The following is a 27,814-nucleotide window of genomic DNA, read 5'->3' on the forward strand; positions in this document are numbered from 1 at the left end:
GTTCTCTAAAAAGTACTCATATAACCCATTCATTTCTGTAAGGTTGATACAACTTGACAACAGTTTGTCTTGGACTCTTTAGTACCCTATTTTGGCACTTTTCTGTTTGGATTTATTTTTACACTATTTTTCTGTTTCAAGTATCATAATGTTGCTATCATACCATCTTCACCTTACAATTATTTTCAATAAAATATCTTTTTTTTTTTAAAAGTCTATATTCTTTTCCCCTTTGAAATTATTATTTTTAAGGATTGGATAGAATCAAGTTTCTAGAAAGTACTTTTATCTTCAATTCATATAGTGTTTTAAATTAGGAGAGGCCATAGCAGGACGTCACTTAGGCCCTCCTCTTTTCAGCTGAAAAGAGCTGAACTGAACGGATTTGAATAGAGTTGTACTGAATTGAATGGAGCTGAAGTAACAATTAATTTAAATAGAGATAAGCTGAGCTGAGCTTAGCTTAGCTGGAGCTGGAAAGAACGGGGCCTTAATAGTATTGGGTTCCTTTGTTTAAAAGTGACGGGGATTTCAAGGTTTTAACGGGAAATGTTCCCTTTTCGGTCAACGAAAGACGATTTCTAAACAACGATCCAAGAAAAAACAGATATAATCCGCTAACAAAGAAGTCCACTTGGTGCCATTCATACACAAACATCAAAGAAGATTACAATCTCATTGAAAAGGAACATCAACTCATCCAAAACTACATTTTTTTTTCTTGTCCTATTGTTACATAGGAAGGACATGGTTGCCACAATATACTCAAAACGATTCGAAATTTAACAAAAGAGGTAATCGCCTTATTTTTTGTTGAAAATTCAAAGGATAAATATTACATATAAGCTCTATATACTCGAAGATGGATGTCAATCTCCTTGGTTTGGAGATGTCATTGCCGGAAATGTCTGCAAATTAATTTGTCATAGTTTCATATTTTGGTCAGGAATGCTTCCTGTAGCCTGCAATATTTTTATCTTGTTAATACGACTGAAATTTATTCAGAAAATTAAGCGACACTTGACACCTTATATAAAATGGAATACTAATAAAAACGATGGCTGAAAATTTGTTCAAGGATTCCTGGTTTCTGTGCAGGTAACAACATGGAAATTATGTGGAAAATGAATCTGTATCATCTAGAGTATGTGGAATTTGTTCTACCATATTTTAGTATAATTGATAACTTAACATTTTGTTGTGAATGTTAATGATTTTATGAAACTCTTTTTTCCCGAATTAACAAGTCTAAAACACGAATTATGGTCAGTCGGACTGACACTAGAATCTGTATAATTGTCTTAACACCCAAATGTTACAGTAAGTCTCCCTTAAAATGGTCTTAACTCAAAAACGAGAAAATATCAACATTTAATAATAAAAGGCGGCCATTTAATGATGAAATTTTATAACGAAACAAAAAAACTGATGGTAACATTTTATCATGAAATATTTATTTTTCATAAAATAGTCTCATTTTATCCGTCTTAATTTGAGACGGAAAAGGTCCGACTGAAATAAGAATTTGCCCAAATATTAATGGGGGCATAAGAAAAAAAGTTGTAGGAGCAAGAAGCCAAGAAGTAAAAGGGGAAAAACAAGCTAAAGCAGTTAGTGTAATACTCCCTCCCAGTCACTATATTGTTCCCATTTGATATGGGCACAATACTTCAGGAAAAGTATTAAAATAGGAATAAAAGAGTTGTGTGGGGTTGGTGATAGGAGAGAGGGATGAATTATTAGTAGTTAAATAAAGAATTGTGGAGCCAAAACATAAAGGAAAGTAATAAAATAGGAGTAAAAGAGTTGTGTGGGGTTTGATGATAGGAGAGAAAAATGAATAAAATAAGAGTAAAAATTACCAAAAAAGGAAATGGAAACATTAGTTGAATAATCCGTTTCGGAAAAGTGGGAACATTATAGTGACTGGGAGGGAGTATGTGATACTAGAAGTCCATTTCTTTCAAGGAAATGGAGAGATCCCGGATCTTAAGGGTGTGTTTGGATAGCAAAAGTGGAGGGAAAGAGAGGGGGGGGGGGAGAAGGAGGGAAGAGAAAGGGATGGAAGGGAAGGGGAGGGAGAATGGAGAAGGTCATTTTCCCTCCAAATCTTGCCTTTGTTGGAGAGGAAATAATTTGGCTCGGAGGGAGAAGTGGAGGGATTCATTTTCCCTCCCCTCAAAATCCCTCCACCTCCATTTTGCTAACCAAACAAAGGATTTAGCATCCCTTCCTTTCTCTCCCCTCTCTTTTCCTCCAAATCCTCCTATCCAAACAGACCCTAAAAGGATAAGCATGGATGTATACCCGAGGGACTGATGCTTGATGTTTGACACTTAAACTGTTGAAAATAAAGCGAAGCAAGGAAGTACTTGTATTCGTATTCTAGTAACACAATGCTTGCTTCATTATGACGGCATTATAACGTGAATAATGAATGTCCTACAAGCTTTGTTATTAATTAGTCTTAATTATGACCACAAAATTGACACCAAATCACCATTTCATTTTCTAAGATAAGCTTAGTTTTATTATTGACAAAAATGTGTACTATTTATGTTTCACGTAAATATCTATAATCGAATTTATTACTCCAAGATAGGACCATTAGCAAGTCTATTTCCTTCACAGTCATGGCTGATTAGGAATTTAGGATTTAGGTTTATTCACAAAAATATGTCTACTCTTATAATACCCACCTTCTATTTTTAATGAATAGAAGCGATTTTTAATTAACTGAGACGTGAGAGTATTTTTGTAAGACTTGTAGCGTTTGCATTAGATTTCACATAATATTAACATGAGATTAAATATTTTTTGTCGAAAAACTAATGTAAAATAGTAAGGGAATTATTGGTTTTATATAGAGTATCTGTTTTGAGGGATTTTTGGGAATAAAAAGAGTGTATAAAGTGACTAACCCCAGCTGAAGTGACAAAATTGCAAACAGCGCATTTAACAGATCTAGCTCCATATTGATACATGAGTAGCATCCTGCAATTTCCACAGTTGACATGTGCCACTTGATTTGCTACATGCCACAACACCAAGATAACAAACACTAGTCTTATTATTCACTGCACAATTTGATACATTTAACATACACTTATAGAATGACACACTCCTAATTAAGTTTGTAATTACCTTCCATGGCAAGATTAATGGTATGACAGCATGAACATTGTACACTGGTTGCTCCTCTTATGTACATTAGTAGTGTGTGGCATCCTGCACATACCAGTTGCGCCATTTCTGTCCCTGTTCCCAAATTTTATGTTATTTCCTTATTAATGGGAATATTATTTCATTAGGGGCCAAAATCATATAGTAATAAACAACATTACTTCACTAGCTTTTATCGACGGCTAGCTAAGGGTTAGATATACACAACCATGTTCATATGTTGAAACCGTACCAAAAGTGAGTCAAGTTATGTGTACGATACCTAATTGATTTATACTTTAATGCCGATAGTCGTAGAAGCAAGTTGTCTCATTTTCCCAATTAGTAGGACATTTGCCCAATGATCATTGTTATAAGGTGTATCACATAAATGAGCAAACTAAAATAAGTTCACATGGTGGGATCTAGGGGGAAATAACTTTTTACATGGATGTGAGATGTTCCAAACTAGCAAAGACCTCTTTTGATACAAAACATGTTATAATTGATATGAGAAATATTGCTTAATAAAGAAATACAAAACATGTTGCCTTCGGTCATTTGTTTACCTATTCTATTTTAGAGGCGTCTCATTTATTTATTTCCCTTTCTATATTAGGAAAATTTTTAATGGGTTATTTGATCATACACAACCATTATAGTCCACTTGTCACTCACTAACAACCACTACAAATGTCAAATGGTCCCTTCCTCTTTCCTTATTTTTTGTGCCATACCAAATGTAAACAAATGACCGACAGAGGCGAGGCAGCATAAGTGATTTTTCTTAAGAAAGAAATGGTCCAAAAAATTGATAGAGGTCAATTTTCCATGGAAAATAGAGATGGCATATGGAGAATACCTGGGGGTGGAACAGAGGTAACAGCATTGCATACTGCACAACAAACAGAAGTAGCTCCTGCAGGATATAGTAGAAGATTTCTACACCCTGAACATACTAATTGGCTTTGTCCCCCTGCCATTAAAACATTTATTAGTTAACTGACTCGGACTGCCGAATAAGTAAACCAGAACGTAGAGTATGTATGATCATGACCTACTGATGCTAACTCATTTTCCAACTTATGCTGGATTGGACTTATTATTGATCTACATTTTCGAGAAATCACGACAGACAAGTATTGACCCCAAGACTTTGAACATTTTGAAAGTCGATTCTTCAGTTATTACCATATCCACATGAAGTAGCGTTGAGGACTTGAGGTGACCATCCCTATTAACCCCTAACATCGCCATTGTTTCCAAAGAGAAACTTAAATATAAAGTTATGTCAAAAAAGAAAAAGCTAATCAACTTTTGTACAGAAAAAAGAACTCATATTCTGTGTAGGAAAAAGATGTTTACCCAATTCATTTCATTCAGCAAAATATTCAAAATCCTTCCATCATTAGAATATTGTTTTTTCAAATGAAGGGAATAACAAATTCTCCTTTAAGATATCGGGTCAAGTATTATATATAGCTAAGACAAAAACGGAATGCATTAAGATTAGCGAAATACTATATGCAAGTTGAGAAAGTAGTACCATTAGAAGGTGGGGTGAAAGGAACAGGAGGAGGAGGAGTTGGATATGGAGCAAGAGGTACAGGCATCCTTCCTTAGATCTCCTATCCTTTTCAACCTCCAATAACTCAACCACACCAACTTTCTCTAATTCTCTCTATCTCTATTTATCTTGAATATATTCCTTAAGCAACTTCAATCTTACTCAAAAATTGCTTAAAGACCCATATTCATCTGCTGCATATATAACAAACAACAAGAAATAAAAATGTCAAGTAGTTGGTATTGACATCGAGTCCTTCAAATAACAAAGTAAAACATATAAGTAATACTAAAGACTAACGTTAATCATTGGCTACCGGACACTCGAGACCATATACACCCGATGTACCCAAAAATTTTCATACATAGGTAACACAAAACAGATAATGGTGAAAAGGTATTCTCAATTTCTCATATTGCTTTTAGTGTACACAAATTCTCATTTGTGACAAGTTTGTGACTTTTCACAACCGTTTTAAATAATGATAAACAAGGAAGATGGTAATGAGATGTGACAAACACCTTTTTGCTACGAGTAAGAATAACTATTTATTTTAAGACTTTTTTTAGCACCACAAACAAAAAGATGAAGGCATTATTGTATTAACAGTAGTTTGGTGAAGATTTGGGCAATCTTGATGATACATCATGTCAGAAAAATGCAATTTTCAAAGATTTACTAGGTAATGGGCAATCTTCATGATATTTTCATTCAACTTTTTTGTGAATAATTGGCATTTTTTAGGCTTTTTGCTTCTCCATAACTTCATTTTGCAGGGGGTTTTGGAATGAATGCACAATGATATGAATCAGTTGGAAAAGATGAAAATGAAATTATAAAGTAACATAATTTGATGTAATAAACAGGAGGAATTCATTATTAAGACATACCCATGAATAGAGTGGCAGAGAAATTTAGAGAAAAAAGTGGAAAAGTTAATGTTGAGAAATAATAATGGGGTGTGGGAATAGATTTGTATGAGCACAGTGTGGGGGTGGGGTATTCAAATGGCAGAGATGCAAGTTTTTTGTTGGAGAAGAGAGACAGTGAAAGGGAGTATAATTGGACAAGTAGTAACAGGAATTCAGTGGGGGGAAACAAAGGAAATATAAGGACAACAATAGGGTGGAGGCAATTGATTAAAATGGATTATGGATTAAAAAATTATTTGACTTTCTCTTACAAAGTTTACTAATCAGGTAGAGGACTAGAGGTGGCCACATGCCGGGTCGGACCAACTCGCACGATCCGGGGCGGGCTAGGTTCACTAAGCTCGATCCTGAACCGGCCCGGGCCGGTTCAAAGGGAGGCCGACCGGAAATTAGCCCATGGGTGGGCTCTCACAGGTTTAGTGTAATTTTTTTTTAACGGGTTGAGGGCGAGCCGGGTCCATTTTCTTCAACCCTGAACCGGCCCGGACATATCAAGGGTCATACTGGTCGAGGGGCGGATCGCCCGGGCCTGGAAAATGCAGACCCAAGGGACAAGCTGGCCCGGGGAAATGTAAACCCGAGGGGTGGGTCGGGGCGGGGCGGGTCGATCCGTGCAAGTGGTTAGATCTAAGTCATGGAATCATTGAATTCCTAGTAGTTACGAAGTATTTTTTTTTAATTAGAAAAGGATATCGTATTGTCTACTAGTTGATCTCTTTTAAGATGGATATATCCGTCATAAGTCTAAAACGGGTCAAATAACGTTCAATATGGCTATATAGGACAATTGTTTTCCTAGTCCTTAGCAGAGTTGCTTTGTCCTATCCCTCCAATTTAACCCGTCTTAAATATATCGGTGTTAAATAAGAATTTATGATCTTGTCTAGATATATTGGATTTTCAGGGTTTATTTTTGGTTGAATTAGCAAAGCTTGTGATAAGTGATACTCCCTCTCATTCATTGAAATCATACCAATACTTTATTTCGCATGTAAAACTAATTAACATACATCACTTTCCTAAAAGCAAAAATTTCTCATAAAACCTTCAAATCCCTATAGGGCCATAGGTAAAATTATAGGGTTGTACTTTTTCACATACTAATTTTACTCCTTTACATACGCTTTTTACATTTACACCCTTATCATTTTTTCCACCCTCAATTGATTTTCTTCATCTCCTTTCCTCTCACCTCCCTTCGTTCACCTCCATCCGACAACCCACTTCGTCCAATCATACTCCGGTTGACCCGTGTTCCAGCCAACCATGCTTCCTGCATTGTTACCCCACTAATCAATCCTTACTGCATCCTCTGGCCACTGAAAGTTTGTCAAATAAATTGGCAATCGCCATGGTTTGCATGTTCTACAACGGTAATTTTTAATACTTGCTTTCTACCAACGATAAACCCTAACTGATAAACTACACATTAATTTTACCAATAGCTAAACTAATAATTTCAACAAAACAAATTATAATTGCTAAACAATTAGATTGTTTCACTAATTGGAGAATTATAATTCATTGTTCAAGTTTTTAGAGCAATTAAATTTGATTCTAGGGAAAAACGTGCATATAAAACTTAATTTGTTTAGTTTAGGAAAAATGGTATGGTATAGAAAGTTAAAGAAAAAAAATGTATGTGAAAAAGTAAGGTCGGTATGTAAAAAAAGTAATTTCGTAAAATATATAGGCTTTGTTTTTTTGGACTTAATTTCAATTCTCATAAGTTCAATTTAGATTTATTCAGTTCAGTTCACCTTTATTAAATTTAGTTTAGATCCATTAAGTTCAGTTCAGTTCAGTTCAGATTAATATATTAAATTCAGTTCAATTTTACAATAATAATAATAATAATATAATTGCTTAAAAAAAACACCCCATACCCAGCCTCTTGTCGGGCCGCCCTCTTCAAGCCTGAAGACATCAGTCAACTCCAACCACTGTCCCACGCTCCAACTCCAGCGCTACTACCACCCTGACATCCACCACTGATCTTGTGGTCAAAAGTTCTCCCAATCACCAATTTTTAGAAATCAAGAATCCTAATCTTCTCTCTCTTTCATATTCCTTCTTTGTTGCACTACTATTATCAATTTTAGCTTTTTAATTGATTGTCATCTGATTAGTTGTACTTGAATCCAATTTTTTCTTTTTTTACTTGAATCCAAGTTCATTTTAGTTCAGATTTATTAAATTCAATTCAATTCAGCAGGCCTATTAATGTATGCAAAAGTGAGACTAATTACACATAAATTTAACTCATGATTGAGACAACTTGACGTTAAGAGTTAGCTTAGACTTTAACACAATTAAGTTGGTCCTTGGATAAGAAGTCTTTCGTTATCCTTAAATTACACCTACTTTTCATACAAACTCACATGAAGATATTAATAACTTAAAAGACATTTGTTTATCATATTTAATCTTACAGCAAATTGAGTGAAAAATTTAGTTTTTTATCCTTGTTGCAAACTCATACTTCAATTCATCGCTCACATATAAAGAATGGAGAATGGAGATCATCTCCATTACTTAAAAAGAAATATGTAAACAAATGATTGGCATAGTAAAAATTTACAAATGCGATTTTTTTTAACGTTATAATATTATAATGTACATAGGAAGAATATTAGAGCATTATTACCAGAATAGGAAAAACTAGAATGATTTTGTTTAATATTGGATATTTCCAATCGTAGTTACTATACGTATTGACCTAAGGATTCGAAACAGTGGAAAACAAATAGTGTAATAAAATGTTTGAGGACGTTGTTGTTGGTGTATCAAGATCGAAGATCAAGTTGTCAGAGGTTAAGAGTCCCCACCTCTCTCTTTCTCGATGTACACTCTTTGCTTTGATATTGGATTATTGGCCTTTTCATTCATTTTTACTGATTTTACACCATTTCTGTGAAACATTACATGCACGTGAGTTGTTGCATACAGACACACGCTCCTTCTTCATATACAACTAAATAGTCCTCCGATCCTCTTTTACCCTTAATCATACACTCAAAGAGTAGGACGTGACGACGTGTACATGCTCTCAGTAAGTTTGACTGTTTTATGAAACAAATGAGAGATTAATTCACACTATACATGTTTTTACAAAAATTATTATGTGTTGGCTTTAAAAGGAGAAATAACAAACTACTCATGAGGAAGGAATTATTAGTTACGAGTAGTTATTTTCTTGTTTACAACAAATAGTAAGACAAGGCTCATCACTTTATTTGCATGATGATATTGTCTATATATGTTTACAGTTTTAATAAAGTTATCCTTTTGTATTTATGCGTACGTACGCTTTTGAGCACTAACTAGACAGAAATCAAGGAGAATTGTGGCTTAGAGCATCCGCAATAATGGGGTTCCCCATATTTTATCTCTCTTTTTCTTATTGTCCACCTCATTTTCCACTAATTTTTCCATCTACCCTCCCCAATCTATAACTACATTTATGCAACAATGAGATTCTCCATTTACATATAAAAATTTAGGAACCTCCCCAAAAGAAACACAATTTACCCTTACATTTTTTTGGGAACCTCTACTAATAATGGTGGAACCTCAAATTATGGGGAGGTTGGTGCATTAGTGAGGTTCCCTATATGAATAGAAAAAGTGCATATGAGGAGGTAATTCTACACCTTTACGGATGCTCTAAACATAGAATATCATTAGTACATGACGACGACATGACAATGTCCAAAACCTATACATATTGATAATGTAGAGGTGAAAACTCGAAATCACTCAAAAGAAACAACTCAAAATAAAAAAGTTAAATAAATTAGTGTAATTTGATAGCTTGAATGGCTAATTGGTTATGCTTTTTGTACGATTGTACTTCGTTTGCCTATATTTGGATGAATGTATTTTTATGCCGTTCCTCTCATTGAAGACGGTTACTATCTGTTATAAGTTGAAGATGGATAGTACCCTCTCACAAAATGCAAGTAGGAGGCTAAGTGAGGGTATCCATTTCACCACACTTGCACTATCTATTTGCATTTTATGAAAGGAATATTATTCGTCTTCAGCTTGTGATGGATAATATCCGTCTTCGATAAGAATTTGTGATTTTTATGTTACCAAAATGTCCTACGATTTGATTTAGCAATTTGCATATATGCCAAAATACTAATTTAATGACCTTGTTCACAGAATAAAATATCTAAAAAAATATAAAAAGTTGTATATGTGATTAAAAATTTAAGTTATTCTCAATGTAAATTTATTACACAGGGATTTTTTTTTCTAATAAAAAATATTTCTACAGTGGCGGAACTAGGATTTCGGGGGGGGGGGGGGGGGGAAGATTTTTTTTTCTAATAAAAATTATTTCTACAGTGACGGAACTAGGATTTCACGGGGGATTTTGTTTCTAATAAAAATTATTTCTACAGTGGCGGAACTAGGATTTCACGGGAGGGGGGATGGATCCCAGCAGGAGCGAAATGGTAATGCCATATGGCAGACCTCGAAAAAAACAAAAATTTAATTAAAAAAGTTGAAATTCTCAATGTCCACCGAGGGCGAGCGCCCCTGCTAGCCCCCCTAAATCCACCACTGCATTTCTATAACATTTAAGAAAATCGAAAAAAAAAAAAAAACAGGGCGAAATGGTAATGCCATATGGCAGACCTCGAAAAAAATAAAAAATTTAATTAAGAAATTTGAAATTCTCAATGTCCACCGGGGACGAGCGCCCCTGCTAGCCCCTCTAAATCCACCACTGTATTTCTATAACATTTAAGAAAATCGAAAAAAAAAACAGGGCGAAATGGTAATGCCATATGACAGACCTCGAAAAAAATCAAAAATTTAATTAAGAAATTTGAAATTCTCAATGTCCACCGGGAGCGAGCGCCCATGCTAGCACCCCTAAATCCACCACTGTATTTCTATAACATTTAAGAAAATCGAAAAAAAAAAAACATACTAGCTCCATATGCAATATTCTTATAAACTACTCCCTTCAATTCTTTAGAATTTGCCCAATTATTAAGATTTGTGAGGACTATTTTAAATAAATAGGACAATTTCTAAGAATAGAAAGGAGTACAAAATATGAAATTGCTAAACCACGCGTCCTATTTTACTTACTATACCCCTCGTAATTACTATTTTGCCCTTTTATTATTATTTTATTTAATATCCCCCATATTTCATTGACTTAATGTCAAAGTACCCTTAAATTAGCATTTGTATTAATTAACGATGAATTAAAAAAAAATAATTAACAAATTAATATTTTTCTTATATAGATTAGACAATAACTAATAATAGCAAGGACAATTAATAATGATTTAAATTAAGACAAAAACTAAAGATTAAGAATGAAAAACAGTCATAGTTTGGTGCTTGACTGTCTATTTTCTGCGATTTTTTAAAATCGATTATCTTATCTCAAATAACGCAATGGAAAAAAAAAATGTTTTGACTCGGTCCATTCTAGTAGCCATGGTGGGTTCTTGTGAACCACATGAACCGGTATGATCAGTTTGTGTTTTTCACACGAATGAACTAGGTCAATTTTTTATTTTTGCGAGTTTTAAAATCTTAATTATCTATTTATTTTAATATTGCATTTTCATTTCAGATTTTAGAGTTCTGTTTGTATTTTGCGGGTTTTGGAAATTTCTTACAAGGGTTAAAATCTGAATTTTGTTCAAAATTGTTGTCTTTTTTGTTGTATTATCGTAACAAAAATGCAGGTGTTGAATGATTATTGTTCTAGTTAATATATGTGGAATTTTTGAAAGAATTTACAAAAGGTGGATTTTCATGTAAAATTCGCCAATAGTTAATGAGCGCATGGGCAGGAAGAAAAGCACTAGAAAGTATTTTGGAAAGACGTACGAGAAACTCGTGGATAAAATGTAGCCATGTAAATGAAGGGACCGCCATATTGTTGGACTTTACTCTTTTCTCATTTTTGTTCTCCCTCGTTAATTTTGAACTATTCTAACTGGATATTCTTCTCAATAATGGAGTATTTGTATTCTTCCAAACATCACTTGATCAACACCCAAGTATTAATTAATCAAAATAGCACATGTTGCAACCTATTAAGCATGACATTAAACAGTCCAATTTGTGCGTGCTTTGTCAAAGCGGATAATATTATACTAATATGACGGTAGGGTGATGGTAACAGTTTCAAGAGTATTTTCATTTTCATAAATGAGGTAGGTATTAAGGACAATAACAATGGTTGAAATTTCTTGCTAAATTTTATCATTAACACATCAACCCACTAAATTAATTATGAAACTTATCAATTATCCTCAATGGTAAAAGTTTCATATTTTTTATGTGGTCTTCCTTCTCCTCACCTTTTTCCTAACATGAAACCGATTTCTAAAACCTGTTTCATATAATGAATTTTTTATTATGTAGATGAATGGGTAAGGAGTTACTTATAAGCTATGAAACTTCTTATTATTTCTTCTCATTGTTATTGCCCTAAGCGCACAATTATAAATATAAATGAAATTATTTCATTTTTATGCATTTGCGGTTGCCCAAATTTGTGATTTCATTTTAGTATCTTTTGAAGATATCCATTAATGATAAAAAGACATAGAATAATTGCAAAATACATTAAAATCGACTGATCGTAAAGATCAAACAAAATAATCTCTTTCTAAAAGATACTCCCTCTTATTTGTTGTCCCTTTTTTATTTTTGGGTGTCTCAGTTATTTGTTGTCTTTTTTATTTTAAGAATGAACTTGATGAGTAATTTGATCATTTTCATTCAATTTGTTCCACTTGTCAGTTACTTATTGACCATCTCCTCTTTTTAGCATTTTCGTTTTGCTTAAAAGTAAAGACGATAATTAACACTGAGGAGAGTATCATGTTTAAATAAAAATGCCTTTTTACCTTCAATATATAATACCGTCTTTCTTCCTATCTACAACCATCTGCGAGGGAATTCAAGTTAGCTTGGGGTTGCAGATCAAATCTGGAGCAAAATATTGTCATCAGAATTAAAATATCTAGTGCTCCGTAATAAAATTGATGGGTAGACTTAGAAATAGTCAAGCAAAATTATATGATCGTCAACAGTATAGGTTGAAGCACAATATAGAACAGCCGAAAATATGGACAACGACTTGGATAAGACGACCCTTCCAATTTAATGAAGTTGCTGAAACTTTTGAATTAATTCCGTCTATGGATAAGCATTGCCATGCATTAGACTAAACATCATTTCCTCGTGAGATTTTCTACTCACTTTTCATACAAACTTCTAAGTTTTACGTAAGTACGGATTAATCACCTAAATGACAAATTTTCTTTTCGGAAACCTTTTTCCAACTCCGAGCTTATCGTGACTAGTACTACCAATATACATTAGGGTTGTAAATGAGTAACGAGTTGAGGTATCGGACTTTTACCATTAGGTCAAAGCTTAACTCGAAATCGAGTTAACCCCCTCAATCTAAGTCAAAGATGAAAAAAAAGGAGCACAAGAAAAATAAGAACCTTAACCTACTCAATTCAAATTTCAAAGTATATAAGGTAGAATGATTCCTTTTGCCCTGTCACTCCAGACAAATAGGTATTCTTTAAAGGAATACAACGGGTCGAATAATATCGTATTTGCATAAATGAGACAAACTTTTTGCTAATCTCAATGCATTTTATTTTATCTTACGTGTGATTAGAGGTGGACATCTGGTCGAATTGGTGCGGGTTGGGCTGGGCTGAGAGTGAGCTAGAGCCCAGACCACTAGCTAGGGGTGTGCGGGCTGGGGCAAGCTGAGCCGGGGGTTTGATGGCCCTGTAGCGACCTAGGTAGACATGAGAGGGGTGTGAGCCAGCGGGCCATGCAGGTTGGGGGTGTAGACTGGGGTTTTTACGAGGCAGTGCACGATACACAACCCTGGGGACCGGCACAGTATTTGGAGCGGGTTGGGCGGGCCAACAGATCGAATATCTTGAACCAGTTGTGTGGGACGGACCAGTTTGGGTCGGGCCAGCCCGCACCAGTGTCCATGTCTATGTGTGATTCTTGACCCGTCTTAAGATTAAGACAGATATGTCCATCTTAAATGAGAATTTGTACGCTCCAAAAATAGGTGTATCTTGTTTTCACCGCTTTCAACCGGATCGTTGACCTCTTGTTCGAATAAACGATCAGAAATGAATGGGGACGAACACTCAAATCCGCAATAGCTAATATAATTAATCAAAAAAATCGTCTCAAGGGCAACTAAAAATGCAATGAAGATGACACAAAAGAAAGCAATAATTTAGTAAGAACAAATAAATTTACCGCAGGAGATAAGATAAAGCAAGCAAATAGCGAAAAAGTGTAGCAGGAGGGCCATGAAGGTAGTAATAGTGAGTCAAATCAGTCACATGCATGCGTAGATGCCTTGTTAGCTTGTTACCCCAAAAATGTGGCAAACACAAGCAGATATATCACAAATGGGGACAATCTTTCTATTCCTGTCAAATTTTAGAGAAAATGGAATTCTTCAAATATACAGATATAGCTCCAATTTTTCTACTTTGCCTTTTCTTTACATAAAACTCATCTTCTTCCTTTTCATTTACACCAAATTTCGCCAACGATTGAATCTCATGTAAATGTCAAAATGCTCGACAGACTACCTACTCAATGTTAATCATGGCTTGTTCTGTTATTTTTAACTAAAGGACTTTTGCCAATTTTTTATATTTAACATCTAGGAATGAAAAACATATTGAAAAAAAAAAAACAAACAAAAAAAATCGCTAAATTAGTTGTGTTGTGCTTTTAAGTTCCACGAGAAACATTTTCAAAACAGAAATTAAAATACATCATTACAAATTCTACAAATCATTCACATGATGTGTCCAGGGATGAGCTGATTAACCTCTACTATCCAAGCTTCTTTATGTTGCAGAAGCATTACCAAATTTTTATTTATAGACAGTAAAAAGGCAGAGCAAAAGGTACTACAGAAGTGAGGGTCAACCGACAAGGTGAACCAAACCAATGCACGGCAAACTATTTACAAAAATTCAAACAAAAACAAGAAAAGAAAAATAAGAGTAAAATAAAATCAAATAAACCAAACTGTTATCCCCACAATGTAAGAATTTTAAGCCACAATCCCACTCTAGTTGAGGGTTTCACCAAGCTATTTATTTGATCATCAGCAAACAAAATAGTGCTCTTTGACAATAAGAAGTGAGATATGCTGAACCTTGGACCAGTCGCTGCCATTTGGACCCCGGCATCTCGCTGTTAGTCCAGGACAATTGATGATCTCTAGTGCATTTAATGAAGTGAGATGGGCAAGTTCTTCTGGAAGAGATGCCAGCTGAGGACAATGAGCCAAACTCATATGTTCAAGAGACGAAAAGCATGTAAACCATTTTGGGAGTGCTACCATATTGTTGCATGTTATCTCCAACGACCGAAGATTTGTAAGGTGTTGCAGCCCATTAGGGAGATGCACTAGCTTAGGAATCAAACCTAAACGCAATGTACTCAGTTTTTTTAGAGCTTTCCATGGCATGCCATCCACGCTTTGATCATTCGGTGAGAGATCTAGCTCCTTACAGTTCTCAAGGAGTAAACTGTCCAGTGAAGAAAGATGCTCCAGGCCTTCAAAAATTGATGTCAAATTTTCACAGTTTGTGAATTTCAAACATCTGAGCGAAGATAGACATTTGAAGACTTCCTCAAGCCTGGAAGTATTCAGCAAATTACGATCCATAATTTCCAGTGAAGTAATGTGACCCAAACATTCTTCTGACAAATAAATAAGGTCTTCAATCTCATCAACACTCAACTTCTTCAACTTTAAATTGTACCCAACATCACCACTCACAACCAAGCTTGTAAGCTTCTTCAACACAGTGAGGTCTTTGTTGACGTTCATTAGGACTATCTCATCAACATTAGGAGAAAGAGGAACTGTTACAAGATTTGGACAAACAATTATTCGCAATGTTGCTAGATCAGTAAATGCGAGCGACATTTTCTCTTGAACATTGCAATCATTTGATTCTGTTACTTTCCACCATCCTTTCAGATTACGCATACCTTTCAGTTCAAGTTCCTTAAGAGATGGAAAAAATGTTTCCGTGGAAGTTGGTGGCGATGATGACAGAGTCCCATGTACACTTTTTTCCATGTACTCCACATTATCTAGACATGCAAGACTAAGAAATCTTAAGTACGGTAATTGACTGAATGAAGGGACTTGTAGGCATCTTAGACAATTGTGAAGACGGATCTCCACTAGGTTTGGGAGAGTCATACATAAAGCATCTGACATTGCCCAACTCGGGAAATTTTGACCTCTGTACTCGAATATCGTTAACTTCTTCAAGTTTTGGTGTGGTTTCAGACCTTCTAGTAACACCTCATCATGGTGACTAGTTTGACTACTATCATCTGCACTGAAATCTACTCCAGATATAATAAACTCAGTCAACCCAGGTTTAGAATTTAGGTTTGCCTCCTTCGCTTCAGAGGCAGGGTCTTCCAAATTTTCAGAAAGCTTTATTTCCAGGGATCCTCTTAGGTTACTGAGGGTCTTCAAATCCCTTAGCTGGCCAGTGGCATTCAAATCATGATAGGGCATCAATCTTGGAGTTGAACTACATTTCACTATAAAATAAGGTAGTCTATGAAGAGAAGTTAATTCTCCTAAGCCAGGTGGCATATGAGTTAAGCTTAGGCAGCCAAAAACATTGAGGCTCCTAAGATTGGTAAGTTTTCTAGTATGAATAGGTAAGGCTCTAAGCCTTGAACAATGGTAGAGAATCAATGTCTGTAAATTATGGAGTCTTGTGATTGAATCTGGAAGGTCTTCTATAGGGTTCGTGGAGATGTTAAGGTACCGCAAGTGAATCAACTTACCAATGGATTTAGGTAAATGCTTGACTCCAAGCTTACATAGATCCAACACCCGCAAACATCTGAAGGTTGAAATAAGCTGTTCAAGAATAGCCTTATTAAAATAAGATCCATCTCTAAATTGTTCTGGCAAAAGAAAAGTCCTCAACTGCTTTGCCTTTAGCATGGAACTTGGGATCTCCCACGAGCCTGTCAGATGATACCCAAGGGACAAGCGACGGATTTTGTCACCGAAGCCTCTGTCTTTGAATTTTACCATTTCACTCTCAGTCCCAGCAACGGCTAGGGCTAAATCATGTATCAAGTCATGCATTTTGAAACTCGAAATGTCACCCCATTCGTCTCTTGTTATATTTTGGAAGAAGCACCTTTGCAACAATAGCATTACATACTCATCACCAAGATCTTTGAAACTTTGAGTTTCATTTTCTGGAATAACAAAGCCCTCGGCCATCCAAAGATCAACCAACGTTGTCTTTTCAAATATATAATCCTTAGGAAATAATGCACAGTAAGCAAAACAATTCTTCAATGGAGGCGACAGGTGATGGTAGCTCAGCTTTAGGATTGACATAATACTGTTTTGCTTATCTACAAAGCTAGTATCTGCAAATGAAATCCACTTCCATTCTTCATTTCCACGTAGAAGACTTCCTAAAGTTTTTAAGGCCAATGGAACAGCTGCACACTTCTTCACAATCTCTTTCCCTAATTTCACCAAATGCGGTTTCTCTCGAGATTTTCCAGGCTCAAATGCCATCTTTTCAAATAGAGCCCACGACTTCTCTTCTGAAAGGCCTACCAAATCATAAGCGGGAACAGTTCCCATGATATTTGCCACCTTTCTTGATCGTGAAGTCATCAATATCTTGCTTCCCTCTCCACCAACTTTTAAAATTGCACTCAAGTTTTGCCATTCATCAGGCTTCTCATTCCACACATCATCCAAAACAAGTAAATATTTTCTTCCCCCGATCACTTTCCTTAGTTGGCCTTGCAACTGATCCATTTCTAAGTTGTAAGACTCATTATTTGTCGCTGACATGATAATCTTCTTAATAACTTCCTTTATATCAAAGACTTCTGATACACAAACCCATAACTTCATTTCAAAAAGCTTATTAACCCGTTCATCGTTATATATGAGTTGAGCTAAAGTTGTCTTCCCTAGACCTCCAATCCCAACAATAGGGATTACAGATAACCGTGCCTCTTGAGGATCACATGAGGCCATCAGAATATCTATGATGGCCTCTCTATCATGCTCTCGACCAATAACTTCTTCTATGTCCACAAAGGAGTGAGATTGATTTCTCACTTGCCTACTAAGCGTTCGTTCCTCACGAGGGAGTAATACAAAGGCAAATTCAGAGCTGTCTTTGACTATATCATCAAGCTCTTCCCTAATCTTTTTAATCTTATTGGATATATTGAAGGCAAAAGCAATACGATTGGAGTGAGAAAAGAAACTGATTACCTCCCTAGACATGTCATCACCGCCTATAGCATCCCTTTGTGATACCATTGTTGCAAACTCATCAAACAAGTCATCTGCAGCATACAGAGCAATTTTAAGTCTGTCAAGCCAACCACGAACAACATGGCTCTCAACTTGTCTTTCCTCGGCATCCAATACCACATCTTTAATTGTATTAATCGTGTTTTTTAGCTTTTCCAGACTAGTCTTGAAGCCCCATGCAGATGCAATTTCATGTAGAGCCCTTGAGCCTAGATTTGTAAGTAGTGACTGAGCAAGGTTAAACAATATTGCTTCAGCCATTCTCTCTACTTGTTTAGTTTTGAATGGATCCTGATATATGTCAAGGTTGAAGATTTGTGGGTGGCTGAGAACAGAGTTATAAAGCCTTTAATAGAAATCCGAGTCATTGACTTTGATCGGATCAATGCCTTCCGCGCAAGTAGCCAAATAATGATGGTATTCAATACTCCACTACCATTGGACAATGATCGTGTGACTGCTTAATGATGCATTTAGTGGACTGTGTTTTTAAAATACTACTCTTAACTTTTTAAAGGGGGCTACATGAAATTGTCATCTCACTATGGATAAGGATGAAGAGTTGACAATTTATATAATAGTAGAACTATAATAGAGCAGCTTGTTCAATGGTTAAAAAATACTAGGATGGAGGCTGATTTGATCTCTCAGTCTCATCTTCGGTTGGTCTTCCAATCAGAAACATGTGTATATTATATGAATATCTATATCTACAGGCAATAAACCAAGCATTATAGCTAAAATTTTAAGCTGGTTTTAAGATTTTTAAAAAAAACAAATGAGCCAATCTTTGTATGGATGAAAAAAGTGTGAAAAGGCATAAGATGGATGGAGTCCAGAAGCCAGAAATTGAAATTTGAAGATGGACACATAGCTAAGGCCTAGGACGGAATCCCAGAACCAGAAATTGAAGATAGGCACGCAGCTACCAACCTAAAAGTATTGACTACTTACTTTGTCCGATGGTGGAGTGTGGACTCAAGTCCCTTGTACAATGAATGAAGCACACAAAAATAACAACTTTAAGCAATGGTTCTACATCTTAATAAGAATCTCACCTAAATTTCTAAACTACAGTCTACAGTATCAGTTCCCCATATAAATAATTAATTACAGATAAATTAAACAAACACGCAAGATGAATGCCCCATATCTATCATGCAAAAAAACGTCCTCAATTTCTTCGGCTTGAGCATACAACTTGTAATTTGCCATGATTCATTCAGTCAGATAACAATCAAATAACAAGTAAAGATTTTCGACACATGAACCCATTACTTTTACTTAAAGTGCTTTATCAATGTGAAATTGTGAGATTGTGATCAACACTCATATGTAAACATATCATGGTCAAGAAATTAGAAAGCCAACAGCTGACATGAACATTATAATCGAACCTAAAAGAAAATAAAAATAAAATTAGGAGAAAAATTCACCTGAAATTGTATAAGTTTGATATGCCTTCACCACTGAAGGAGTAGTTTACACACCACACAGGAATGGAGAATGGAGAATGGAGAATGGAGATGCCCGGGTTTTTCTTTGTAGAGTTAAACACAGTATTTAGGGTCCATAAACGGGAGTACCGAGTATACGGAGTTTTGATGATGCGCCCATTTTAGGTACAAGCGGGGTCTCGGTTTCTCTTAGACTTAAATCACTTTAATTTAAGTAAATCAGGTTGGTCTAGTTTGATAGTTGTTCCATTTTTTATTTTATTTTTGAAAACTCACCCCAGGCGGTATTACCTCATATTATAAATATCATCATGGCACAAATTCATTACAAATCGAGGGAGCGTAGCATCCCAATCTCTCCTACCTAGCTGCGAAGAGCAAATATGTGCTAGCTCATGTGCTACTCGATTATGTTTCCTACTAACAAAAGACCAAACAACCGAATCAAAAACATTACAAAGCTCATTAATATCGTCTAAAAGCAAATGGAAATCACTTCTTCCTTGGGATTTCGCCTTCAACTCGTCAATCAACGTCTTGCAATCGCTTTCAATGATCACACGTCGGTATCCCTTCCTTCTTGCTTCCTTCATCCCAGCCAAAGCCGCTTCAGCCTCCGCTAGCCTCACCTCCATTGTTCAACTCCTGTACTCGGCCATCCCCCACAAAACCACCCCTTCACTGTCTCGAGCCACCGCACCCAGACCTGTCCCCCAACCCTCCTTAACACCAGCATCTACATTCACCTTTACCCACCTTCTACCCGGTTTTTGCCATAGACCATGCTCCTCCTCACGCATAATTTCAGCTCCAGCCCTCCTCATGTCGCCATGAAGCTCCCTCTTAAGATCTTCCACTCTTCTCACCACCTTGAACACATCCACCACGTCCCCTTCAAAAAGTGACTTATTCCGTGCTTCCCACATCGCCCAACACCCCATCATAAAGGTATCTATCTCACTATCCTCCAGCTCCCTCCACACATCCTCCACCCACTCCCTCACCCGCTCATACCCGTTCGCCATTCGCACATCCAAACCCAGTCTATCCCATAAACCACCCGCCCAACCACAGCCCCGAATAAGGTGAAGACAAGTATCCACCTCGCTATTACATACCGGACACTCCACGCCAATGGCCTGCACCCGTCTCGCCAAATTATCCCTTGTCGCAATTGAATTATTGCACAATTGCCACATAAAGACTTTGATCCTCGGGAGGACATTCGCTTTCCAAATACGGTTCCACAGCTGCTTCTCCTTCACATAGTCAGACGAAGTCGCCTCATCCTCATTGCCCCTTGCCAATTCTTTGTACGCCGACTTTACCGAGTATTCACCATTCTTCTCTAGATCCCATATCCACTTATCTTCAGGTTTCGTATCACTAATCCGCATTTGAAGGATACGGTCTTGCTCAAAAGGGAGGAAAAAAGAGCGTACCTTATTCGTGTCCCAACTTAACCCATCCGCCGTCCAAAGCTCCGCCACTACCATCTCCAAGCTAGCGTGATTCCGCGGTGAAAGGACCCTCCTTGACTGTGTGGCTGGTATCCACGGATCAGACCAAACAAAAGTGCTCATCCCATTTCCAATCCTCCTTCTCACACCCAATTGTAGCACTTCACGAGCCTCTAAAATCCTTCGCCAAGTAAAGCTAGGAGCCGTACCTAACGTAGCTGTCATAAACGAACCATTCGGGAAGTACTTATCTCCTATAACACGAACCATCAAGCTTGATCGATCTGTGAGACATAACCATGCTTGCTTGCCCAGGAGCGCCATATTAAATTTGTGAAAATCTCTAAAGCCCAAGCCTCCAAGACACTTCGGTCTGCAAAGTTTCGACCATGCCATCCACGGAATCTTTCCCTTACCATTCGAAGCTCCCCACCAGAAACGAGATACAATCGACCGTAGTTCCTCACAGAAGTTATCCGGGAGTTTGAAGACGCTCATCTCATAAGTCGGGATTGATTGGGCCACGACCTTTATCAATACCTCCCAACCCGCCTTCGAGAACAAATGCCCTTTCCTCCCCTGCAATTTTTTAGTCAGCTTATCTCGAATAACACTCGCCACTACCCTCTTCGAATGACCAACCACAGTAGGCAAACCCAAGTACTTCTCCTGAGCCTCAACGACCCGCACCCCAAGACAATTAGCCACGTAGCTTCTATCAGTCGCCCTAGTCCCCTTGCTAAATGAGACGGTAGTTTTATCAAAATTAACCACTTGCCCCGACGCACCCGCATAGTCAAGCAGAATATTTTTCACACAATTAGCCTCGTCGTGGTTCGCCTTCACAAACAAAATACTATCATCGGCGAATAGAAGATGCGTAACCACAGGCGAATTAGCCGCTATACGAATACCATGGATAGTCTCATTCTCAGTTGCCCGTCTCATTAAACTCGAAAGAACTTCGGCACATAGAATAAAAAAGGTATGGTGACAGAGGGTCGCCCTGCCTAAGCCCCCTACCCGGTCTAAATAGCTCCGAGAGCACTCCATTTATCATTACAACAAACTGGACCGAGGACACACACATCATGACCCTATTCACCCACCTTACGTCAAAACCCATCCGAAGAAGAACCCTCTCGAGGAAGACCCACTCCACCCTATCATACACCTTAGACATGTCCAATTTTAACGCCATATGCCCATTCTTATTTTTAGAATTTTTCATAAAGTGGAACATCTCAAAAGCTACCAAAATATTATCCGTTATGAGTCTCCCCGGGGTGAACGCACTTTGATTTTCAGACACAATATCCCCAAAAAGAACTTCAGACGATTAGCTAGAACTTTTGACACTAATTTATAAATGACATTACACAAACTAATTGGTCTAAAATCCGCCATTTTATCCGAGGCTTTCTTCTTCGGAATTAAAATAATATGAGTTTTGTTAATACCTTCAGGAAACAGTGCACCTCGTAGGATTCGAAGAACAGTACGTACCACCGCAGGGCCCACGATATGCCAATAAGTCTGGTAGAAAAGACCGCTCATTCCATCAGGACCCGGAGCTTTCAAGGGATGCATTTGATTTAGAGCAGCTACCACCTCCTCCTCGCTATACTCCCATCGAAGTATAGTATTCATTCTGTTCGTCACTCTGCCTTCGATTCTGTCAAGAAGGTGCTCGAAATTACGGGGTTCTCCTGACGTAAACAGCTCCTCAAAATAATCTTTTGCCGCACCTGTAATGTCCTCCAGCCCTTCCTTGACCCTACCTTCCTCGTCCACAAGCCTTGCTATATGATTTCGTTCTTTTCGTTGGCCCGCTTTCCTGTGAAAGTACTTCGTATTTCTATCTCCTTCCTTTAACCAAAGAGCCCTTGATCGTTGCCTCAAAAAATTTCTTCTTGTTTTAACAATGTGGCAATCTCCTTCACTAGCCTCTTCCTCTCCTCTACATCGCTCCTGGACCGTCCCCCTGTTGGAAATCATATTTTAAATATCACATATTTTGGTTTAAATTTTTAGTCATAAAAACTTAAATATAGATCTTATGCATTCAAACTAAATAAGAAGAGATAAGAAAATCGTTTTCTCACCATATAATTTTCGGATTAAAAGGGCACAAGTAAGATCTCCTTCTTACTTGTTCTTGAGCTTCCTAATATTAGATGAATAAGGATTCAAGCTTAGAATCCCTCCCAAGGAATTATACCCAAGATAACCTCTTAAAAAACTAATATTATTATTACTAGAACAATACTAATCTTAATAAAATTGACCCAAAGTATTGTTTTGTCCTCTTGAAATTTCGGCCAAGAGGAGAAGAATTTTGGAGTATTTGTTCCTCTTTCTAAACTTCTTTAAGTTATTTTGTGAATGAATGAATAATGCTCTAACTTTTGCATGTAGTGTAAGAGTGGAAAAATAAGCAAAACTTTTGCTCTTTTTCATGTGGGAAAACCGAAAATGGGAAGGGGAGATAGCCCAATGCATGCTCTCCTTTTCTTCCCAAGAGAAAGCTATGTATGCAAGGCTATGTTTAGGTCTTATAATTATGTTTTCCACTTATAAATAATCAACACAATTTTTATCCTAATACACCCTCCATTTCGGTACACACACATAAAATGGATGAGTCCATTCTATTTGTGATTTTTTCAATATGTCACATGTGACACATTACATGACATCTTATATATAAAATGTATTTTTTAACAATTAAAAATCAACATATTAATAAAATATGTCACTTATAAAAATTAACATAGTAATTCACAATTACTTGTACCAAAATGGTTTACCAATTTATAAATCACAACATCTTGTATTTATAATAAATTATTCATTCAGATTCAATTGTTTCTGTAAACAATAATTTCATCTAAGTAATAAAACAATTCGATTACTTAGACCGTATCTTATTTAATCAAATTACAATGAGACACGTAAATATTACTTCCAAAATCGTCCGTCAATTTTAAGTAATTTAATTAACTCGTATCATCATACGATCAATTAAATATTCAATTAAGAGTGTTACCCTTTAGGTATGACCTAAGGGGATCAACTGATTACCACCGTCGCACGACAGTAATGTCAAACTCTAGTCAGCCAATCATTACCGATATGTGTGGACCAGTTGACTGTAAAATATTACATCTCACATGTATTCTTAAAAACGAGATTTAAACATGTGATCATCATGATCGACAGTTGTGATCGCATTATTGTCGGAGGACACATATTCCAACACCCCCTTCATTAAACTTATTTAATTTCCTCCTCTTAGCATTTAAATCTCTCACAATTTTACCGATGCTAATTCCCTTCCATTTTGGTAAATTTTCCGCACACCGTTCCAAAACATTAACCAAATCCTCATCCCCGACATCCCACGCCTGTCTAACTGCCTCTTCACACCCCTTTTACCCAATCCAAACCTGCTCGAAACGAAAAAGTTTCTCCGTAGAACGAGCCTCCACCACCCTCCTCGCGAGCCTCAACAGAATGGGAGCGTGATCTGACCACTCCCGAGTCAAATGGACCAATTTGTTCCATTTTAATCAAGTTCATTTTGGTTAGCCACTTTAACCAATTGTGATATTTCGAGTCGAGTACAATTCACGTCGGGTCAATATCGATTTAGTTGAGTTTCGGGTCATAATTTTTTTGAGTTTAAGATAAAAAATTAGCTTAAATATAACTTATATATACACTTTTCAATTTAAATTTAATAACTCATAATATACCATTTTTATTAATGACGGAAGCGAAAGCGGCACTTGCTGGCATAAAGGAGGCACTACACAAGAGGCACTTGCTGGGATAAAGGAGGTAGTACACAAGGAGTTTGGATCATCTTCATTACCTCAAAAGTAATGGATGGTCTATTACCTCTAATAGATTCATTTTATATTTTATTTTCCCTACACATCACCATCCATTACTTAAAGTTAGGACCGTTGGATCGTTTCAGAATATTATCTAAACCGTTGAGAGATAATACATAGGGGAAGTAATGGAGAGGGGAAGTAATGGAGAGAATGCAAATTGGTACACAAGGGGCACATGACTCTCATCGTTCAATGCGAGTGTAAGGAGGTGATCGATGCTCTACTGCGGAGGACGAGTGGTCGAAGCGATTTCCTTTTGCTGATTGAGGATATCTTAGCTATATGTGATAGTTTAATTTCGATTTCTTGCTGTCATGTTAGTCGGAACAATAATCGGGTGGCGCATGAATTGGCTTATGTGGACAATGGGCCACGGGGGCGCTTGGGAAACAAGCGTTTGCATTTGTGGAGTCGCCACCAATTTTTATGGGAAATTGGAACCGTTCGAATACTTCGTGCCATGTCAAGACACAAAGTAGAGACATGAACACCAAGCAATCGTTACCCTTAGCATTCTATATCTAGAATGACTCTCGTGGATGCCAATGAACACGGATGTTCACAGAGATCTGGAGTAAGAGGTGAGGGTACGTATTAGGAAGCTCTTTTGATCGAACACCTAATCCCGCCCGCCTCGATAGCGGCCTCTACTAATGATTAGGGAAATCGTCTATACTCGATGTATCGTCGATTATATGCATGCAATGCAACATCCAAGTTTTAATCCTAGCATGTGAGAATTAACTAAGTCGGTTAACACGTAATTAGCAAACAATTGGGTCGAAGTAGGATTTAATGCTCAATTACATGTGAAAACATACAAATAATACAAAATACAAGGAATAAAATTACAATAATAAGAAATTACAATAATTACAATGGATTAGGCGATTTATGTCGAAAATACCTTTAAAACGGATAATTTGAGAAAACGAATAAAAGAACGAATCAACGATCAAATCAGTAGGCGATAATACGATTAATAGCCAATTATACGTAAGCTAATTAAACTAGGTCAAGCAACAACGGAGTTCAGAGGCAGAAATCAACCCGGAACAGGCGCAGCAGAGCTGCGTCCCTTGGAATAGGCGCCGATTCTTTGCGTACATTTCTGTTTCGATCAATTCTCGCGTTGTGAAGTTTAATTGCGTGTTGTTAATACTCGTTGGTAAATTTAATGATTGATTAAATTATTTACTCGGATGAAAGTGATTAATAGGTTATTTACATGTGATTGAGGGGTCATAAAACTATAAAACATAGATGAGACGGATACAAACGAATTAATTACATGAACGAATGATGGATTAGTGACATAGGTGAACAAAATAGACTAAATATGATGAATCAACCACAAATTAATGACGAATATGACAATAGACAGATGAAAATTTATCAAAGGTCGAGTTCCAGAAACTCAATATGAACAAATTGAATTTCTACAACCCGGATTGAATTTAATGACGAAAACCCGCAAATATTGATTACTTGGGATTTAAGTCGGGTTTAATGATGAATTAAACGTGTGAATGAACAATATTATACAGATGAAATTATAAACTATTATGGAATTAAAGAACAAACGAATAAAAATCAAATACGAACAATTTACGAGAGGACGAAGGAAGAAGAAAGGAAGCGGGAACTACGGCGGCCTCACGAAGAGGCAAAGCAGTGCTGCGCTCCTTCGAAGAGGCGCAGCAGTTGCTGCGTCCTTTCTCGACGGTTTGTCTTCTGGAAATCCGTAAAAAGGGTTTTAAAGCACGGTTTTAGAAATCGGTTTTAATTGGTATTTTCGACATAAACCTTACAATTGATGATACGATAATTAAAATACAATAAATAAAAGAGAGATTATACACCCTCAGACTTACATGTTGACGAAACGAGAAGGATTAAGATATCGATTAGTGATGCTCGACGCGAATGTAAAGAAAGTGCCCTCGTAAGAGGAAAACGATTAGATTAATTAAGTTGATTGATGTAGAGTTGGTCAAATTGGTCGGTCATGCAAACGAGGCTGGTACTCAGAAGGATCCGAGCTTACGTGGTCGAATGTTCAAGCACGTAGACGCCAAAAAGTAAGAACAAAGGTCTAGAATGCAAAGGGAGAAGAGAAGGGCGGACACTCGCGTGAGAAATATGTGAGACCGAAGGTCTCTATTTATACTAATCACACGACGGAATTAGGGTAAGACTAGGATACGGAAGGAAAGATCCGGAAATAACCGACTTAGGTTAAAACACGGAAACTTGGACAAAAAGAAAGCCCTGGGAAAAGGCGCAGCAGTCTTTGCGTCCCTTGGAAGAGGCGCAACACTTGCTGCGTCCTTTCCTCGGCGGGTTCTCCTCCGCGCAAAAAGCGCGTTTGACAGCCTGTCGTATTTTAGACATAACTTTCTCTAAAAGACTCGGATTAAGGTGATTTCGGTGGCGTTGGAAAGCTAAGAAAGAGATCTAGAACTTTCCGTGAAATAGACCTGACCCAAAAAAGTCGTTATCACTTCGTAAAACGTGCCTAAAGTTCGGGTTGTCATTCAAACTAAATGAAATGCACATTTTGTAATGTAAACTTTAAGTTTAGCCTAATGAAGTGACATGAGACTCAAAATGAGATATAATCTCAACATTTTGTGACATCCTAACCTTAGGTAGACAAGCACATTGCTTTTTACTCGGGATTGGACGGTTTTAGGAAATGAAGACGGTTTTAAACCTGGACTCCAAATGTACTCTAATTACTGCCAAAATGACCGTATCGACACGTATATGACATTTAAGAGGTAGACATAAATGTTTGAGCGATCACTTGACGATAAACTTACAAACTGTCACAAATCGTTCCGCGTACCAAACATGCGGCCCAATCATCACCGGGTGGTTTGCGGGAGGTGCAGAAATGAGGTATCTACAGAGCCCCCACTTTGACTGAGGCTT

The 27,814-nt window shown here is 36.9% G+C and overlaps 3 protein-coding genes across 8 annotated transcripts; all 3 read right to left on the reverse strand.

Annotated features, from left to right (window-relative positions):
* Positions 1-610: 610 nt before the first annotated feature.
* On the reverse strand, positions 611-5,809 carry LOC141587149 (protein LSD1). Of its 5 annotated transcripts, none has more exons than XR_012519708.1 (7): positions 5,620-5,809; positions 4,709-4,923; positions 4,025-4,138; positions 3,145-3,258; positions 2,281-3,031; positions 1,670-1,988; positions 611-1,622 (listed from the first exon to the last, which is right to left on the reverse strand). XR_012519708.1 is itself a non-coding variant. In XM_074408587.1 (6 exons), the coding sequence occupies exons 2-6, from the start codon at positions 4,773-4,775 to the stop codon at positions 924-926; spliced, it is 444 nt and encodes a 147-aa protein (XP_074264688.1). In that variant the 5' UTR covers positions 4,776-4,923; positions 5,620-5,809; the 3' UTR covers positions 611-923. The 5 variants fall into 5 exon arrangements, 3 of the variants coding, with proteins under 3 accessions (XP_074264688.1, XP_074264689.1, XP_074264690.1); XR_012519709.1 differs by having other exon boundaries at positions 4,709-4,920; positions 5,620-5,807; XM_074408587.1 differs by lacking the exon at positions 1,670-1,988 and having other exon boundaries at positions 611-962; positions 2,922-3,031.
* Positions 5,810-14,527: 8,718 nt separating this feature from the next.
* LOC141587150 (disease resistance protein RGA2-like) lies at positions 14,528-19,709 on the reverse strand. 2 transcript variants are annotated; one of them, XM_074408592.1, is made up of 2 exons: positions 19,495-19,709; positions 14,528-18,090 (listed from the first exon to the last, which is right to left on the reverse strand). In XM_074408592.1, exon 2 carries the CDS (start codon positions 18,062-18,064, stop codon positions 14,825-14,827), a length of 3,240 nt encoding a protein of 1,079 aa, XP_074264693.1. In that variant the 5' UTR covers positions 18,065-18,090; positions 19,495-19,709; the 3' UTR covers positions 14,528-14,824. The 2 variants fall into 2 exon arrangements, with proteins under 2 accessions (XP_074264693.1, XP_074264692.1); XM_074408591.1 differs by lacking the exon at positions 19,495-19,709 and having other exon boundaries at positions 14,528-18,745.
* Positions 18,681-20,150, reverse strand: LOC141588540 (uncharacterized). The gene is made up of 2 exons (XM_074409977.1): positions 19,807-20,150; positions 18,681-18,768 (listed from the first exon to the last, which is right to left on the reverse strand). Exons 1-2 carry the CDS (start codon positions 20,148-20,150, stop codon positions 18,681-18,683), a joined length of 432 nt encoding a protein of 143 aa, XP_074266078.1.
* Between the last annotated feature and the right edge of the window lie 7,664 nt (positions 20,151-27,814).

This window comes from Silene latifolia, chromosome 6 (genome assembly GCF_048544455.1).
Source record: "Silene latifolia isolate original U9 population chromosome 6, ASM4854445v1, whole genome shotgun sequence".
Lineage (NCBI taxonomy): Eukaryota > Viridiplantae > Streptophyta > Magnoliopsida > Caryophyllales > Caryophyllaceae > Silene > Silene latifolia.

What these genes read in the sequence shown, in the direction of transcription:
- LOC141587149 (XM_074408587.1), bottom strand. Translation starts at nt 4,775, where the DNA reads ATGCCTGTACCTCTTGCTCCATATCCAACTCCTCCTCCTCCTGTTCCT. An exon ending in TTTCACCCCACCTTCTAATG is followed by an intron (nt 4,139 to 4,708) that starts GTACTACTTTCT and finishes TTTTAATGGCAG; the next exon opens with GGGGACAAAGCCAATTAGTA. An exon ending in CATTAATCTTGCCATGGAAG is followed by an intron (nt 3,032 to 3,144) that starts GTAATTACAAAC and finishes TGTGGCATGTAG; the next exon opens with CAAATCAAGTGGCACATGTC.
- LOC141587150 (XM_074408591.1), bottom strand. Translation starts at nt 18,319, where the DNA reads ATGGCTGAAGCAATATTGTTTAACCTTGCTCAGTCACTACTTACAAAT.
- LOC141588540 (XM_074409977.1), bottom strand. Translation starts at nt 20,150, where the DNA reads ATGGAGGTGAGGCTAGCGGAGGCTGAAGCGGCTTTGGCTGGGATGAAG. An exon ending in GATGATATTTATAATATGAG is followed by an intron (nt 18,769 to 19,806) that starts GTAATACCGCCT and finishes TATTGCCTGTAG; the next exon opens with ATATAGATATTCATATAATA.